The 20,548-nt window shown below is 38.9% G+C and overlaps 1 protein-coding gene across 1 annotated transcript in view; it reads right to left on the minus strand.

The window, feature by feature from the left end:
- Positions 1-20,548, minus strand: part of POLQ (DNA polymerase theta) — a 162,512-nt gene that overhangs the window by 13,372 nt on the left and 128,592 nt on the right. Inside the window, exons 26-27 of the mRNA XM_037836477.1 lie at positions 11,177-11,288; positions 7,335-7,459 (exon numbers count right to left, since the gene is read on the minus strand). Of these exons, the coding sequence (XP_037692405.1) occupies positions 7,335-7,459; positions 11,177-11,288 (237 nt within the window). The remainder of the gene's footprint in view (positions 1-7,334; positions 7,460-11,176; positions 11,289-20,548) is intronic.

Consider the following 20,548-nt stretch of genomic DNA (forward strand, 5'->3'; position numbering starts at 1 on the left):
CCCTTCCCTAATGGCCCTGGTTGCTTTGTCTCTTAGCATTTCAATAACCCATTAGATCTCTGAGGAGGGCCCTTTTTTTTTTTTTTTTTTTAATCCTTTTTTCTTTTTCTAAAACAATTACTCTAAGAAGTCCAATACAGAAAGCTTCAAAGGCTTTCAATTTGGGCACCTCAAGTCAAGAGCAGAACTAAGAGAGCTCTGAGACAAAAGGCAATAATTCAGTGGCTGAGAAAATTCACTAAACACCACAACTTCCCAAGAAAAGGGGGGTGTCCGCTCATAGCCACCATCCTGGTGGACAGGAAACACTCCTGCCCATCGCCAGCCCCATAGCCCAGAGCTGCCCCAGACAACCCAGTGTGACGGAAGTGCTTCAAATAACAGGCACACACCACAAAACTGGGCGTGGACATTAGCCTTCCCTGCAACCTCAGCTGATTGTCCCAGAGTTGGGAAGGTGGAGCAGTGTGAATTAACAAAGCCCCATTCAGCCATCATTTCAGCAGACTGGGAGCCTCCCTACACAGCCCAGCAGCCCAGAACTGCCCTGGGGGGACGGCACTCACCTGTGATATAGCACAGTCATCCCTCAACAGAGGACCCGGGGTGAACGGCCTGGAAGAGGGGCCCACTTGCAAGTCTCAGGAGCCATACGCCAATACCAAGGACTTGTGGGTCAGTGGCAGAGACAAACTGTGGCAGGACTGAACTGAAGGATTAGACTATTGCAGCAGCTTTAAAACTCTAGGATCACCAGGGAGATTTGATTGTTAGGGCCACCCCCCCTCCCTGACTGCCCAGAAACACGCCCCACATACAGGGCAGACAACACCAACTACACACGCAAGCTTGGTACACCAATTGGGCCCCACAAGACTCACTCCCCCACTCACCAAAAAGGCTAAGCAGGGGAGAACTGGCTTGTGGAGAACAGGTGGCTCGTGGACGCCACCCGCTGGTTAGTTAGAGAAAGTGTACTCCACGAAGCTGTAGATTTGATAAATTAGAGATAAGGACTTCAATAGGTCTACAAACCCTAAAAGAACCCTATCAAGTTCAGCAAATGACACGAGGCCAAAAACAACAGAAAATTATAAAGCATATGAAAAAACCAGACGATATGGATAACCCAAGCCCAAGCACCCAAATCAAAAGACCAGAAGAGACACACCTAGAGCAGCTACTCAAAGAACTAAAGATGAACAATGAGACCATAGTACGGGATATAAAGGAAATCAAGAAGACTCTAGAAGAGCATAAAGAAGACATTGCAAGACTAAATAAAAAAATGGATGATCTTATGGAAATTAAAGAAACTGTTGATCAAATTAAAAAGATTCTGGACACTCATAGTACAAGACTAGAGGAAGTTGAACAACGAATCAGTGACCTGGAAGATGACAGAATGGAAAATGAAAGCATAAAAGAAAGAATGGGGAAAAAAAATTGAAAAAATCGAAATGGACCTCAGGGATATGATAGATAATATGAAACGTCCAAATAAAAGACTCATTGGTGTCCCAGAAGGGGAAGAAAAGGGTAAAGGTCTAGGAAGAGTATTCAAAGAAATTGTTGGGGAAAACTTCCCAAATCTTCTAAACAACATAAATACACAAATCATAAATGCTCAGCGAACCCCAAATAGAATAAATCCAAATAAACCCACTCCGAGACATATACTGATCACACTGTCAAACACAGAAGAGAAGGAGCAAGTTCTGAAAGGAGCAAGAGAAAAGCAATTCACCACATACAAAGGAAACAGCATAAGACTAAGTAGTGACTACTCAGCAGCCACCATGGAGGCGAGAAGGCAGTGGCACGATATATTTAAAATTCTGAGTGAGAAAAATTTCCAACCAAGAATACTTTATCCAGCAAAGCTCTCCTTCAAATTTGAGGGAGAGCTTAAATTTTTCACAGACAAACAAATGCTGAGAGAATTTGCTAACAAGAGACCTGCCCTACTGGAGATACTAAAGGGAGCCCTACAGACAGAGAAACATAGACAGGACAGAGAGACTTGGAGAAAGGTTCAGTACTAAAGAGGTTCGGCATGGGTACAATAAAGGATATTAATAGAGAGAGGGGAAAAATATGGCAAACATAAACCAAAGGATAAGATGGCCGATTCAAGAAATGCCTTCACGGTTATAACATTGAATGTAAATGGATTAAACTCCCCAATTAAAAGATATAGATTCGCAGAATGGATCAAAAAAAATGAACCATCAATATGTTGCATACAAGAGACTCATCTTAGACACAGGGACACAAAGAAACTGAAAGTGAAAGGATGGAAAAAAATATTTCATGCAAGCTAAAGCCAAAAGAAAGCAGGTGTAGCAATATTAATCTCAGATAAAATAGACTTCAAATGCAGGGATGTTTTGAGAGATAAAGAAGGCCACTACATACTAATAAAAGGGGCAATTCAGCAAGAAGAAATAACAATCGTAAATGTCTATGCACCCAATCAAGGTGCCACAAAATACATGAGAGAAACACTGGCAAAACTAAAGGAAGCAATTGATGTTTCCACAATAATTGTGGGAGACTTCAACACATCACTCTCTCCTATAGATAGATCAACCAGACAGAAGACCAATAAGGAAATTGAAAACCTAAACAATCTGATAAATGAATTAGATTTAACAGACATCTACAGAACATTACATCCCAAATCACCAGGATACACATACTTTTCTAGTGCTCACGGAACTTTCTCCAGAATAGATCATATGCTGGGACATAAAACAAGCCTCAATAAATTTAAAAAGATTGAAATTATTCAAAGCACATTCTCTGACCACAATGGAATACAATTAGAAGTCAATAACCATCAGAAACTTAGAAAATTCACAAATACCTGGAGGTTAAACAACACACTCCTAAACAATCAGTGGGTTAAAGAAGAAATAGCAAGAGAAATTGCTAAATATATAGAGACGAATGAAAATGAGAACACAACATACCAAAACCTATGGGATGCAGCAAAAGCAGTGCTAAGGGGGAAATTTATAGCACTAAACGCATATATTAAAAAGGAAGAAAGAGCCAAAATCAAAGAACTAATGGAGCAACTGAAGAAGCTAGAAATTGAACAGCAAACCAATCCTAAACCAAGTAGAAGAAAAGAAATAACAAGGATTACAGCAGAAATAAATGACATAGAGAACAAAAAAACAATAGAGAGGATAAATATCACCAAAAGTTGGTTCTTTGAGAAGATCAACAAGATTGACAAGCCCCTAGCTAGACTGACAAAATCAAAAAGAGAGAAGACACATATAAACAAAATAATGAATGAAAAAGGTGACATAACTGCAGATCCTGAAGAAATTAAAAAAATTATAAGAGGATATTATGAACAACTGTATGGCAACAAACTGGACAATGTAGAAGAAATGGACAATTTCCTGGAAACATATGAACAACCTAGACTGACCAGAGAAGAAATAGAAGACCTCAACCAACCCATCACAAGCAAAGAGATCCAATCAGTCATCAAAAATCTTCCCACAAATAAATGCCCAGGGCCAGATGGCTTCACAGGGGAATTCTACCAAACTTTGCAGAAAGAACTGACACCAATCTTACTCAAACTCTTTCAAAACACTGAAGAAAAGGGAACACTACCTAACTCATTTTATGAAGCTAACATCAATCTAATACCAAAACCAGGCAAAGATGCTACAAAAAAGGAAAACTACCGGCCAATCTCCCTAATGAATATAGATGCAAAAATCCTCAACAAAATACTTGCAAATCGAATCCAAAGACACATTAAAAATATCATACACCATGACCAAGTGGGGTTCATTCCAGGCATGCAAGGATGGTTCAACATAAGAAAAAAAATCAATGTATTACAACACATTAAAAACTCGAAAGGGAAAAATCAATTGATCATCTCAATAGATGCTGAAAAAGCATTTGACAAAATCCAACATCCCTTTTTGATAAAAACACTTCAAAAGGTAGGAATTGAAGGAAACTTCCTCAACATGATAAAGAGCATATATGAAAAACCCACAGCCAGCATAGTACTCAATGGTGAGAGACTGAAAGCCTTCCCTCTAAGATCAGGAACAAGACAAGGATGCCCGCTGTCACCACTGTTATTCAACACTGTGCTGGAAGTGCTAGCCAGGGCAATCCGGCAAGACAAAGAAATAAAAGGCATCCAAATTGGAAAAGAAGAAGTAAAACTGTCATTGTTTGCAGATAATATGATCTTATATCTAGAAAACCCTGAGAAATCGACGATACAGCTACTAGAGCTAATAAACAAATTTAGCAAAGTAGCGGGATACAAGATTAATGCACATAAGTCAGTAATGTTTCTATATGCTAGAAATGAACAAACTGAAGAGACACTCAAGAAAAAGATACCATTTTCAATAGCAACTAAAAAAATCAAGTACCTAGGAATCAACTTAACCAAAGATGTAAAAGACCTATACAAAGAAAACTACATAACTCTACTAAAAGAAATAGAAGGGGACCTTAAAAGATGGAAAAATATTCCATGTTCATGGATAGGAAGGCTAAATGTCATTAAGATGTCAATTCTACCCAAACTCATCTACAGATTCAATGCAATCCCAATCAAAATTCCAACAACCTACTTTGCAGACTTGGAAAAGCTAGTTATCAAATTTATTTGGAAAGGGAAGATGCCTCGAATTGCTAAAGACACTCTAAAAAAGAAAAACGAAGTGGGAGGACTTACACTCCCTGACTTTGAAGCATATTATAAAGCCACAGTTGCCAAAACAGCATGCTACTGGCACAAAGACAGACATATAGATCAATGGAATCGAATTGAGAATTCAGAGATAGACCCTCAGATCTATGGCCGACTGATCTTTGATAAGGCCCCCAAAGTCACTGAACTGAGTCATAATGGTCTTTTCAACAAATGGGGCTGGGAGAGTTGGATATCCATATCCAAAAGAATGAAAGAGGACCCCTACCTCACCCCCCTACACAAAAATTAACTCAAAATGGACCAAAGATCTCAATATAAAAGAAAGTACCATAAAACTCCTAGAAGATAATGTAGGAAAACGTCTTCAAGACCTTGTATTAGGCGGCCACTTCCTAGACTTTACACCCAAAGCACAAGCAACAAAAGAGAAAATAGATAAATGGGAACTCCTCAAGCTTAGAAGTTTCTGCACCTCAAAGGAATTTCTCAAAAAGGTAAAGAGGCAGCCAACTCAATGGGAAAAAATTTTTGGAAACCATGTATCTGACAAAAGACTGATATCTTGCATATACCAAGAAATCCTACAACTCAATGACAGTAGTACAGACAGCCCAATTATAAAATGGGCAAAAGATATGAAAAGACCGTTCTCTGAAGAGGAAATACAAATGGCCAAGAAACACATGAAAAAATGTTCAGCTTCACTAGCTATTAGAGAGATGCAAATTAAAACCACAATGAGATACCATCTAACACCGGTTAGAATGGCTGCCATTAAACAAACAGGAAACTACAAATGCTGGAGGGGATGTGGAGAAATTGGAACTCTTATTCATTGTTGGTGGGACTGTATAATGGTTCAGCCACTCTGGAAGTCAGTCTGGCAGTTCCTTAGAAAACTAGATATAGAGCTACCATTCGATCCAGCGATTGCACTTCTCGGTATATACCCGGAAGATCGGAAAGCAGTGACACGAACAGATATCTGCACGCCAGTGTTCATAGCAGCATTATTCACAATTGCCAAGAGATGGAAACAACCCAAATGTCCTTCAACAGATGAGTGGATAAATAAAATGTGGTATATACAAACGATGGAATACTACGCGGCAGTAAGAAGGAACGATCTCGTGAAACATATGACAACATGGATGAACCTTGAAGACATAATGCTGAGTGAAATAAGCCAGGCACAAAAAGAGAAATATTATATGCTACCTCTAATGTGAACTTTGAAATATGTAAAACAAATGGTTTATAATGTAGAATGTAGGGCAACTAGCAGTAGAGAGCAATTAAGGAAGGGGGAACAATATTCCAAGAAGAACAGATAAGCTATTTAACGTTCTGGGGATGCCCAGAAATGACTATGATCTGTTAATTTCTGATGGATATAGTAGGAACAAGTTCACAGAAAGGTTGCTATATTATGTAACTTTCTTGGGGTAAAGTAGGAACATGGTGGAAGTTAAGCAGTTATCTTAGGTTAGTCATCTTTTTCTTACTCCCTTGTTATGGTCTCTTTGAAATGTTCTTTTATTGTATGTTTGTTTTCTTTTTAACTTTTTTTTTCATACAGTTGATTTAAAAAAGAAGGGAAAGTTAAAAAAAAAATAAAAAGAAAGAAAGAAAAACAAGGAAAAAAAAATGATGTAGTGCCCCCTTGAGGAGCCTGTGGAGAATGCAGGGGTATTCGCCTACCCCACCTCCATGGTTGCTAACATGACCACAGACATAGGGGACTGGTGGTTTGATGGGTTGAGCCCTCTACCATAAGTTTTACCCTTGGGAAGACGGTTGCTGCAAAGGAGAGGCTAGGCCTCCCTAGATTTGTGCCTAAGAGTCTCCTCCTGAATGCCTCTTTGTTGCTCAGATGTGGCCCTCTCTCTCTGGCTAAGCCAACTTGAAAGGTGAAATCACTGCCCTCCCCCCTACGTGGGATCAGACACCCAGGGCAGTGAATCTCCCTGGCAACGTGGAATATGACTCCGGGGGGGAATGTAGACCCGGCATCGTGGGACGGAGAACATCTTCTTGACCAAAAGGGGGATGTGAAAGGAAATGAAATAAGCTTCAGTGGCAGAGAGATTCCAAAACGAGCCGAGAGGTCACTCTGGTGGGCACTCTTACGCACACTTTAGACAACCCTTTTTAGGTTCTAAAGAATTGGGGTAGCTGGTGGTGGATACCTGAAACTATCAAACTACAACCCAGAACCCATGAATCTCGAAGACAGTTGTATAAAAATGTAGCTTATGAGGGGTGTCAATGGGATTGGGAAAGCCATAAGGACCACACTCCACTTTGTCTAGTTTATGGATGGATGAGTAGAAAAATAGGGGAAGGAAACAAACAGACAAAGGTACCAGTGTTCTTTTTTACTTCAATTGCTCTTTTTCACTCTAATTATTATTCTTGTTATTTTTGTGTGTGTGCTAATGAAGGTGTCAGGGATTGATTTAGGTGATGAATGTACAACTATGTAATGGTACTGTAAACAATCGAAAGTACGATTTGTTTTGTATGACTGCGTGGTATGTGAATATATCTCAATAAAATGATGATTAAAAAAAATGTAGTTGCAAAAAAAAAAAAAAAATACAGAGAAATTTCAACATACATGAGCTTTATGGTAAGGGTTGGTGTCTTTGATTCCTGGCAAGTATCTTCGCCTTCTCAAAATGGTCTGAACAAACCCATCTCTTCTACAATTCTTCACTGTCTCTTTCATGAAATTATTAACTCCTACAAAGAAGATGCAGAAATACTTACATACAACCAAGGACCATCATTAATCTCACTGGATTCGATGAAGTGAAATATATCTGATTACTTAACACTAACAACACATCATCATAACCATCTATACAAAATTTCATTCATTTTTGGTATATTCAGAAAGTTAAAAACAAAAAGAACTTTAGAAGTAGTATAACTGAATCATATCTTCTTTTTAAAATAAAACAAAAAATATGAAACAAAATTCCAAAAGAGTATAAATCTATGTTTTTACTCCAAAATCTTAACAATTTCATAACAGTGTTCACAGATTTCTGTTCTTTGTATTCTTCTTCAATTACACTTTGATTTCATCATTTCAAGGTTTTCCAGTGGCTCTTTGTTACCATCTATGCCACAATCCAAATCAGGCCTTTCTAAAATTAATGTGTGAGCTAAAATAAACATTTCATTTGGAACACATGACTATTCTTAAAATTCAGAAAGATTATGTGTAGTAAAATAGTATTCAAAGACATTCATATTTCCTATGCCAATATTTATCCTTTGCAATACTCGCAGTCCAATAGTATATCTTATGGATCTCTAGGTTGAACAGTCCAATAGAACCATTCCAAAATAGTCCTAAGTCCAGTGTTATGTCTAATGGATCTCCAGGTTGAATTCTCTGTTCCAGGTGGGCCAATCCCTTCACTGTTCATTCTGTCTCTAAGTTCATATGGTTCTCCTTTCCTGGAACATTCTTTCTCTACACTCTTTAAAATACAATCAGATATAGAGCCTGTGCTGAGCTATATTTATATATATGCAATTTCTGCTTTCTCACAGCTCTACTTATCCTATGTAATAAACACTTATTTCTCCAATTGGGACCCCTCATTTGAGGCTTTCTGTTGTGTGGCCAGTATGGCACAGACATTTGGGTAGATAGTGGGTGAAGGAGGGGAATCCCCTGCTAAATGAAGCTGTTGGAGATATTTGACCACTAGCACAAGAATTTCAGAAAGGAATCAGGCGCTCATCTTTTTCCCATCAATGATTACTTTGATATTGTTGGGTGAAGAGCAAAGAAAATACTGAGTATTAAGAGAATGTACCTCTACAAATTCTCTTACCTGATTCCTGTAGAAAGCTTTCCAATAGTCAGATCATAGGTGCTACTTTTTACAAAAATCAATTCTGAGGTAAAATTTACATACAACAAAAGGAATCCACTTCAAATAAACAGTTTGATAATTTTAACACAGGAATAAATATGTATAACCACCACTACAAGATATGAAACATTTTCATCACTCCCAAAACTCCCCTCAGGCCCCTTTACAGTCAATTCCTCCCATTATCAGCCTCAGACACTTGCTGATCTGCTTTATGACCCTACAGATTAGTTTATGAAATTACTTCAATTTTGTAAAATTGAATTGTGCTGTATGTACTCACTTGAGTCTGCTTTCTTTGCTGAAAAACATGCTTGCAAGAATCATTGATACAACAGTGAGTATCAGTATTTGGTTCCTTTTCATTGAAAACTAATATTTCATTGTAGAGATACACCAAAATTTGTTTACCCAATTCTCTATTTGGATGTTATGAATAAATCTGCTATAACATTCATGTACAAGTCTTTCCCTAAACATATGTTTACATTTTTCTTGGGCAAATACTTGATGATAGAATTGCAGAGCCATATGGTTAGAACGTATGTTTAACTTTTATATAGTAAGAGCCATACTGTTTTCTAAAGTGGTTGGTACCATTTTACCATACTAGCAGCAATACAAAAGGGTTGTAAGTCTTTAATTTCAGCTATTCTAGTGTGTTTGTAGTGGCATCCTTTTCTGGTTTTAATTTACTTTTCCCTGATGACTAATGACAACAACATTTACAGGGGTTGTGCATGTAAGTTTTGTGAAATGTAAGTTCAAATCTTTTGACCTTTATTTTATTGGATTGTATGCCTTCTTAGTATTGAGTTGTAAGAGTTCTTTATATATTCTGGATGCAAGTTAGATAATAAGTACTACAAATATTTTCTCCGTCTGTGGCTTGCCTTTACATTTTCTTAATGTGTCTTTTATCAATTCCCCTTTTATGGTTAATTCAGTGTTATTAGGTCCTAAGAAATATTTGCCTACCCAAAAGTCATAAAGCTTTTCTCTCCTGCTTTCTTCTGAAGATTTACAGTTACAGTTATTTATTTTATATCTGTGCTCCACATGAAGTTAGTTTTTTTAATATAATGTGAGGTAAACACTCAGGTTCATTTTGTTCCATACCAATATTGACTTGTTCTAACACCATTTGTTGAAAAGACCATCCTTTCTCTATTGAAGTACCTTGGCAACTTCATTGAAAATCAGTTCACCATATATAGAGTGTCTATTTCTGGACGCTTCGTTGTATTCCATTTTTCTCTGTCTACTCTTATACCTATCTTTGTTATTATAATTGTATAAGTTTTGAATTTAAGGAGTCTAAGTCATCAACTTTGTACTGCTTCCTCAGAATTAATTTGGCTATTGCAGGTCATATAAATTTTAGAATCAGCTTGTCAAATTCTACCCCAAAGTCTGCTGGAATTTCAACTGGCATTGCTATATCTATAGTTTGGGTAGAAGTAACATCATGACCATACAGTGGCTTCCAAAAAATAAACATGGTATACACCATGTTTATTTACATATTATTCACTTTCTCCCAGAGTTGCTTTGGAGTTTTCAATATATAAATATTGCATAAACTCTGTTATATTTATCCCAAGTATTTCATGATTTTTGATGTGATTGCAACTGGCATATATTTTTCATATTTCATAAACTAATTGTTTGCTACTAGTACACAAGAATATATATGATTTTTACATACTGATCTTCTATGGTAAGAATGTGTTAAATTTAGTTATATGTTCCAGTAGATGTTTCCGTAGAATCCATACAGTTTTCTATGTACATTTCATGTCATGTATGAATAAAGACAGGTTTCTTCTTCCTTTCAAATCTGAACATTTAAAATTTTTCTTCTTGCAGTAGTGCACTGGTTACTCCAGTACCAATGGGGTATGGGGATGGGAATGACTATAAAGGTCATAAAGGAACTTTTTGAGGTGATGGAAGTGTTCTCTATTTGGATGTTATGAATAAATCTGTTATAACATTCATGTAAAAGTCTTTTCCTAAACATATGTTTACATTTTTCTTGGGCAAATACTTGATAGTATTTGTGGTATAGATTTTATGAATGCATTTGCCTAAATTCATGAAACAGTATACCTAAAAATGGTAGATTTTACTGTGTAAATATACCTTGAAAACTGCCAAAAGGGGTAAATTAAGTCAGTGATTGTCAAACTGCTCTGTAACATCAACTGTTCTCTCACGGTTCCTGGTATATTTTCTTTTTCAAATTAAAGTTACCTAAACTCAAAGCACACTACAAATCCCAGATTTTACTCAGAGACTGACAATGATATAGTAGCTTATATATCAACTGCATTTTGCTATTCCATCTTTGTCCCTACTTTTATCAACAAAGCACCTCTTAGGAAAAAATTACAATACAGGTAATGTTATTTGCCTTTCATAATGCCTGATGAAAAAATGAAAAAATTCTGATGAATAGAAACTTTAATAAAAAATTCTATAACATGGATTTTAAAAAATTACATGGAAATATGGTTGAAAAGAATAGTATCTTGAAGATAACAGGTACTCAAGGTTTCTTTACCTGTATATCTGGATTTGAAGGTGTCAATATAGCAAGCGGCATCATTTTCTTTAATGCCCATCTGCTCTCCTAGAGATTTAGCTCCCATTCCATAAATGATTCCATAGCAAATCTGTGAAAAGGAATCATCACATTCAATAAGTAAAGAGCACAACTGCATAAAATGCAGATATTATACAATGTCTGAAACTGAGCCAATAAATTCTTGTTGTGAGCCATAAAAAAAGAAAAAAAAAAAAGATTTCAGAAAGACTGAAACTGTGGTAAACTTTTTATTTCAAAGTGAGTCAAAACAATGATTACATTTGTTGGGTTAGATCCAAAGAGGTTGACCATCTATCCAGTGAACATCTTTTCCACCTTTAAGCACTACTTTTTGAGAGAGGAGAGGAAAGGAGAATATGAACACATGTATTAATTAGTCAGGGTTCTCTAAAGAAACATAATCAACAGGATTTATATATATATAATGAGATTTACTTTAGTAATTGGCTCACTTGACCCTGGTAATTGGCAAGTCTGAATTCCATAGAGCAGGCAGCAAGCTGGAAAATGATGAAGATGAGGAATTCCCCTGGAGAAGATGGCTGACTGAAGTAGAGGCAGAAATTCTTGTTCCTGACTTCTGAAATCCTCAATTCTGGCTTTTAAGACCTCCAACTGATTGGAACAGGAAACTCTTCTTTGTTGATTGTAGATGCAATCAACCAAAGATGGAATCAACTGACTAAAGATGCAAATCCATCTATGAAATACCTTCATACTTCCCATAACCTACCCAAGTTGACACATGAAATTAACCATCACAGCCTACCTCTTGTCAACTTGGTACCCATATACATCTCCTTAAGCCATACTTAATCTCCAAATAAAGACAATAACAGTCATATTTTCCCTTAACATAACACAAATATCCTGCAAATAATAAAAAATGTACTAACCCTTTCCCCAGAAGTGTTAGTCTGTGCAGCTGGCAGACTGTACACTCAGCAGTGGCTGAGTGTGGCCAGTTCAGCCTTCATAATTAAAGCCCATGTTGCTAAGCCCATGCTTAACCTTCATCCCTGCCATGTGGGCCACTTTATTCATGAGCTGTTGGGCACTGAGAGCAGTGGCTGGGGAAAGAGGCAGATTGGTTTTCACAGAATGTGTCATCCTATCCACTTGATTATTAAAATCCTCCTTTGCCGAAAACACCCTTTGGTAAGCATTCACGTGGGACAAAAATATCTTCACATTTTTGCCCAGAGAGCTCTATCTACATAACTTGTCACCAGAATTTCTCATCTCCAATATTCTAAGTGGGTTCCTTCCAAGTCCCTGGCCATGCAGTTAAATCATTGGTCACAGCCCAGGAATCAAAACACACCCACACATTTGTCGACTTCCCCTTCCAGGCCAAATGAACACCTAGGTAGATGCACTCCTCAAAATTCTGCCCACTGGGAGGATTTCCTTCACTGCTATCCTTCAGGGATGCTCAGAAGGGGACTGGGGTGCCGCGGCTGTCCACATTTGGGTAGTGTCGCATATCAGCAGAACCATCTGTAACCAAACCTGAGTTTTCTCTTCCTCAGTCAACTCATCATAGGGGACTTACCATGAGACCACAGGTGGGCTGGGAGAGGGAAGGTAATATAGCAGAAGTGAGGCCATGGACATTTAAGCCATTTCCTCATGTAACTTACTCATGCCTTCAGAGCATGCTTCAGCCTGATCTTATATTTACCAATTCCATTCGATGATGGAGAGCTGCTCTGCACATCCAACTTCATGCGATGGTCAGTCAGGCAACATACATTTCATGAAGGGCAGCCCAGATAGAATGGTAATTTGGTGCCCAAGGTTAAGTGTTCAGTGTATCTTACAGCTCAGTATTAAGCCAAATGCTGTTTCTCAAAGGCTTCTAGTTATCCCCAAAGTAAGGCAAGACTTTGCTCCAAAATTCTAAGGGTCTGCACTGTAACCCTCCTATAGAGGCCTACCAAAGGCTCCAAATTTCTTTATTTGCCACTGACACTTCAAACACCAATGAATCTGCTGGATCATATGGCCCAAGTGGCAGAACAGCTTGCACAGATGGCAGTGTGGACCTATTACAGAACCTCCTCTTATTCCAAGTCCCACTCAAAACTAGCAGCTTTTTTGGTCACTTAATAAATGGGTGAGAGGAGCACACCCAAATGAAGAATAGGTTATCACCAAAATCCAAAGGGGACATCTAGGCACTGTGCCTCCTTTTTAGCTATAGAAGTGGCCAGATGCAAGAAGGTTATCCTTCACCTTACAAGGGATATATCAACATGCACCATACCACTGAACCCCAAGAAATTCCACTGAAGTAGAAGGACCCTGAATATTTGTTGGATATATTTCTCATCATCTGACATGCTTACCTGTTGGTTCTGTTTCTCTGGAGAACACTAATGCAGATTTTGTTACCAAGAGAATCTTAAGGATGAGATTTCCGAATTGGTTCTGAGGTTTTTGGACTTGGTTATCTAATCTGATTATATTTAATGGCATGAGTGACTATTTCCAGTGATCAAGAGGACACCGAAAGTCTGTGGCATGAATTGGCAGTAGAGATGTGCAAAATATCATTATTGGATACTGCTATTCAAATGATTTTAAAAAGCAGGAAAGCTGTGGATGATGATAATGTACTTAATACTTCAGCAGATTTTTTGTGACGTTGAAAAGTATAATGACATTGGCTCATTGTTCCTAACTACATGGGATAAAATTGTTAAAGAAAAGGATGAGTTCAGGGGTTCAAATTCCCAGCTCAAGCACCACATAAATGACATGAAGTTTCTATATGTACCCTGAAAGAAACTCATTTCTCAGAGCAACAGTTGACGTTTCTGAAAGCCAAATGCTGAGTCTCCTCGTGTGAGTAGCTGAATTACAATGCAAATTGAATTTCCAACCTTGCAAAATGAAATTGTTTGAAACTCTGGAGAAGGATATAGGCTGGAGAAAGACCCTGCAAATGCCGAACTGAAGAAAGAGAAGAAATATCAGGCAGGAATTTTGCATCCCAGACCAGCCAGTCATCTCCCCTCCCCCTCACTCGGTCTCTGTGTGGGAGAGGCACGGAAACAATAGATCAGAACCCTCCCACGAAGGACACAGATTTTAAAACCTCACAGCAGTAAAAAAATACCCCCACTGTTTAAAGACCCAGTGGACAGGGGAGGACATCTCAAGGCCCAGATCAGTGAGGGACAAAGGGATTGAGAAAACATGGACAGAGATGCATTTCCAGCCCTGGGTCTGAAAGCCCTTCCCCCACCCTTGAGGAAAGCCGCAGAGAGCAGCCATTTCCTTGCCTTGGAGACAGCTGGAGTGCTTGTTCAGCTGAGGGACTGCTTTGCCACAGGTGGAGTCCCACATCAAACCAGATTTTGGCTGGCAAAGTGAGGGCATAGGAATCCCAGTTTCACCCTTGCAGGTCATACAAAGCCTGTGCTAGGAGGCAAAGCAGCCTCTAAGGATGAGTAAGTTACTGAACAGCACTATCTGCTGAACAGTCCAGGAAGTGCAAGGGAAGAAAATACTTTTTAAAAGATGCTTCAAACCCTTTCTTAGGAGCACAGGAGCTGGTCTACACATCCTGTACAAAAACCCAGCCCTGTTTTGGCTGAGAAATAGAGAAGACCGAACTGTTAAAACAGGGCACCAAAACAAACCCAAGTCTCGCTAGCCGGTGGAAAATAGAGCACTACTGGAAGCCAGCAGATCTGAATTACCACACACACTGAACTCGCTGGGGTGCCCAGTGCCTACCTCCCATCCCTGTGGCAGGCCACAGTGGGCACCTGATTTTGCAGGGAAGACTGGATAGCAGAGACAATCTGAAAACTGGCCAGGGAGAGAAAAAAGAAAAGATATAGATCAAAGTCAACCAAGAAGAAAACCTTAGGCAAAAGAGAGAAAACAACCTCCAGAATAAAACAATCAAGAAAATCAGATGCCTAGACAGCAGAAAAAAATCATGAGCCACATCAGGAAAAGGGAAGATATGGCCCAGTCAAAGAAAGAAACTAATATTTCAACTGAGATTCAGGAGTTGAAACAACTAATTATAGATGTTCAAACAAATCTTTTAAATCAAATCAATGAGGTGAGAGAAAATGTGATAAAAGAGATGAAGGATATAATGAAGACACTGGGTGATCATAAGGAAGATTTGTAAGCTTGAAAAAACAAATGACAGAACTTACAAGAATGAAAGACACAATAGAAGAGATGAAAAACACAATGGAGACATACAACAGCAGACTTGGAGAGGCAAAAGAAAAGATCAGTAAGCTGGAGGACAGAACAACTGAAATCCTGCACACAAAACAAGTAGGAAAAAGAATGGAAAAATATGAGCAGAGTCTTGAGGAAATGAATGATAACATGAAGAGCACGAATATACGTGTTATAGGTGTCCCAGAAGGCGAAGAAAAGGGAAAAGGTGTTAGAAAGAATATTGGAGGAAATAATCAATGAAAATCTCTGCACTCTTAAGAAAGACATAAAATTACAGGTCCAAGAAGCACAACATATCCCAAACAGAATTGATCCAAATGAACCTACTCCAAGACACTCATCAGATTTTTCAAATGTCAAAGACAAAGTGAGAATTCTGAAAGCAACAAGAAAAACAATCCTTCACATACAAGGGAAGCTCAATAAGACTAAGTGCTGATTTCTCAGCAGAAACCATGAAGGTGAGAAGGCAGTGGTATGACATATTCAAGATGCTGAAAGAGAAAAACTGTCAACCAAGTATCCTGTATCTGGCAAAACTGTCCTTCAAAAATCAGGGACAATTTAAAATATTTACAGATAAACAGACACTGAGAGAGTTCGTGAAAAGGAGACCTCCTCTACAGGAAATGCTAAAGGGAGTGCTATAGACAGATAGGAAAAGACAGCAGAGAGAGGTTTCCAGGAGAGTATAGAAATGAAGATATCAGGAGATAGAAACAGGGTAGAGACTGGGCATTTGATGTTAAAGGAGTATAGAATGTTCTAGAGGATTGACTGTGTAGCTCTAGAAATGGATAGCACAATACAATGTGATGGTAGCACAACACTGTAAGTACAATGAACAAAGATGACTGTGAACATGGTTGAAAGAGAAAAGATGGAAAGACAGAAGATATAGAATGGGACTGTATAACCTAGAATGGTCAATGAGTGTGATTAAATATACAAATATAAGAATGTTTTTACATGAGGGAGCAGCAAGAAGGAATGAAATTGTGAGGTATGCAATGAACTGAATGGACAGTGAGGACAGCAGGTTGAGTGAATAAGCCAGAAATGAAGAGACAAACATTATAATCCTGCACTGATATGAAATAATAATAATGTGAAAACTATGAGAATTGAATCTGGAAGCACAGGTTATAAGGGAAAGGCTTATGTAAAGGTTCCTAGATTGTAAGCTCTTAACAGCAGTAACATTATTCATGAGTTGTAACAGTTATTTCTAAATTTTGAGATTCTGAGCTATTTGTTTGTGACATGGTTGGTCTCTGGAGCTTCAGATGTCTGTGTGGCACCTGCGACTCAGAGCCAGAGTTTGCCAGCTGTGAGTGTCAGCACTGTACCATGAACCAACTGTTAAAGAGGGTGAAAAGGAGATCAGACTTTGGTTGATCAAAATGGACTTGGTTGAGATTGGGGTAGATCAGACTAAAGGGTAGAGGATGATATTAACCATGTTTTAAAACTTTGGCTTCTGTGTGGGACCAAAAGAAGCGATGGTTATATGGTGCAAAATCTATATTTTCTGTAGCACACTATATAATTTAACTTGTATGATCAGTTTACTTAAATGCCATAATTACATGACACCTTGACTAGGAAGTGAGACCTTACTGGTTTGTACACGTTAGCATGAAGCCCTGATACAACCCAGAGTAACGTGAGCAGAGAATACAAAGCATTTGCAAAGCCCCCTTGAGGGCCTGGGGAAAAATGTGTAAATATTAAACTTCCCCAGCTGGGGTCCTGATATTCTCACAAGCATTGGGTACTATAAGTTCAGTAGGCCAAGCCCTTGATTTTGGGGCTAAACTTAGGAGAGGCTAAACTTTATTTACTGAAACATTCAAAAATGAATAAAAAAATAAAAACTGGACCAAAAAAAAAGAGGCAAAGCCTACTCATAATTGTACCTAAAAGTCACCCCCAGAGGGCCTCTTTTGTTGCTCAGATGTGGCTATTCTCTATAAACCAATTTGGCAGGTAAACTCACTGACCTCGCACCTACATGGGAAATGACACCCAAGGATATAAATCTCCCTGGCAATGTGGGAAGTGACTCCCAGACATGAGCCCAGACCCAGCATCATGTGACTGAGAAAGCCTTCTGGACCAAAAGGGGAAAGAGAATTGAAACAAAATAGTTTCAGTGGCTGAGAGATTCCAAATGGAGTCGAGAGGTTACTCTGGAGGTAACTCGTATGCATTATACAGATATCCCTTTTTAGTTTTTAGCTTATTAAAATAGTTAGAAGGAAATATCTGAAAATGTTGAACTGCAATCCACTGTCCTTGATTCTTGAAGGCAACCATATAATTATATAGCTTATATGGTGTGACTGTGAAAGCCTTATGGTTCACACCCCCTTTACCCAATGTATGGACCAGTGTATGGACAAATGAGTAGAAAAATGGGGACAAAGAGTAAATGAGAAGATGGCAGATTAAGAGACACAGGGTAAAAAAAAGTCTCCATGAAAAATACTAGATAAAAGACAGAAAGTGCCCCAGAATACCAGCTCCAGCAATGCACCAGCTAGACAAGGTCTGCTAAATCCACAGGGACCGTGAACTTGGTGAAACCAAGAGTCTGCATTCTGAAACAACTGGCTGAGCCTGCTGGAGAACCGGCAGCCATGCCATAGTCGGGAGAAACCAGGGATTGGCGACTGAGGACAGATTAGTTTAAAAACCCAAAAGTGGCTGCAGTTCCAGCAGTGAAAGCCAGGCAGTCCAGCGTGGCAGGAAGTGCTTCCCACAACCTATGCACACGCCTCAGTATGTGGTATGGATGATAACCTTCCGCACACCCACAGCGAATTGTCCTGGAGCTAGGAAGGCAGAGATGCGCTAAAGGAGAAAATTGCCACGCCCAATACAGCAGTCTTTTCAGCAGGCTGGGAATGCCCCTGCATAGCATCACAGCACAGAGCTACGTGGCGGGCAGTGCTTCCCACAACCCGTGCACACACCTCAGTATCTGGCATGAACGATAGCCTTTTGCACACCCGCAACTAACTGTCCTGGAGCTAGGAAGGCAGAGGTCCGCAAAAGGAGGAAATTACCACACCTCATATAGCCATCTCTTCAGTGGGTTGGGAAGGACCCTGCAGGGCCCAGCAGCCCAGAGCTTCCCTTGGGGTCTGCACTCACTGTAACACAGTCTTCCCTCAGCGGAGGTCCTAGGAGGGCATGGCTTGGAAGAGGGACCCGCACAGAAGTCTGAGGGACCATACATCAATAACAAGGGCTTGTGGATCCACAGCAGAGACAAACTGTGGCAAGACTGAACCGAAGGTTTGGACTCCTGTAACAGCTTTAAGTCTCCAGAAACACCTGGGAGATTCGATTATTAAAGCCGCCCTCCCTTCCTAACCACTCAGATACATGCCCCACATTCAGGGCAGGCAGCACCAACTATAGGGAAATTTGGTGCACCAACTGGACACCCACAAGATTCGGAACCCTACTCACCACAGAGACAAAGTTGGGAGAACTGGCTTGAGGAGAACAGGTGGCTCGCAGACACTACCTGCTGGTTAGTCAGAGAAAGGGCACGCTACCAAACAGTAGCTCTGACAAATTAGAAATAATTGTTCAAATAAGCTGCATACCATAAAAGAACACTATCAAGATAAACAAATGCCAAGAGGACAAAAACAATAGAAAATTTTAAAGGAAGTGAAGAAACCAGAAGATATCGATAACCTAAACCCAAACAACCAAATCAAAAGATCAGAGGAGACACAGTACTTGGAGCAATTAATCAAAGAACTAATGACACACAATGACATCATGGCACAGGATATGAAGGACATGAAGAAGACCCTAGAAGAGCATAAAGAAGAATTTGCAAGAGTAAATTAAAAAAACAGAAGATCTTATGAAAATAAAAGAAACTGTAGATCAAATTGAAAAGATTCTGGATACTCACAGTACTAGATTACTGAGGGAGTGTAGCAGCGAATCAGCGAGCTCGAAGAGGAAAGAACAGAAAGTGAAAGAACAAAAGAAAGGATGGGGAAAAATGGAAAAATTGAAAATACAAAGTGCACAAATCTAAGAATCATTGGTGTTCCAGAAGGGGAAGAGAAGGGTAAACATCTAGGAAGAGTATTCAAAGAAATTGCTGGGGAAAACTTCCCAAACCTTCTAAACAACATAAATATACAAATCATAGATGCCCAATGAACTCCAAACAGAACAAATCCAAATAAACCCACTCCGAGACATATTCTGATCAGACTGTCAAATGTTGAAGAGAAGGAGCAAGTTCTGAAAGCAGTAAGAGAGAAGCAATTGACCACTTACAAGGGAAATAGCATAAGACTAAGCAGTGACTACGCAGCAGCCACCATGGAGGCAAGAAGGCAGTAGCATGAAGTATTTAAAATTCTGAAAGAGAAAAATCACCAACCAAGAATTTTTTATCCAGCAGAGCTCTCCATCAAATTTGAGGAAGACCTTAAAATCTTCACAAAGAAATGCTGAGAGAATTTGCTAAAGAGACCTACCCTACCTGAGATACTAAACGGAGCCCTACCAACAGAGAAACAAAGAAAGGAGAGAGATGTATCGAGAAAGGTTCAGAACTAAAGAGATTCATTAAGGGTACATTACAGTACATTGGGGGGGGGGGAATATATCTGACAAACATAAACCGAAGAATACGGTGGCTGATTCAAGAAATGCCTTCACAGTAATAAAATTGAATGTAAATGGTTCAAACAGCTCAATTAAAAGATATAGATTGGCAGAATGGATTAAAAAAATATGAACCATCAATATGTTGCTTATAAGAGACTAATCTTAGACACAGAGACACAAAGAAATTGAAAGTGAAAGGATGGGAATAAATATTTCATGCAAGCTACAGTCAAAAGAAAGCAGGAGTAGCCATATTAATCTCAGATAAAATAGACTTTAAATGCAAAGATGTGATGAGAGACAAAGGGGCCACTACAAACTAATAAAAGGGACAATTAAACAAGAAGAAATAACCATCATAAATGTTTATGGACCCAATCAAGGTGCCCCAAACTACATGAGACAAAACACATGAGGCAAAACTAAAGGAAGCAAATAAGACATTTCCACAATAAT

The sequence above is a fragment of the Choloepus didactylus genome, chromosome 1 (genome assembly GCF_015220235.1).
Source record: "Choloepus didactylus isolate mChoDid1 chromosome 1, mChoDid1.pri, whole genome shotgun sequence".
Taxonomy (NCBI): Eukaryota; Metazoa; Chordata; class Mammalia; order Pilosa; family Megalonychidae; genus Choloepus; species Choloepus didactylus.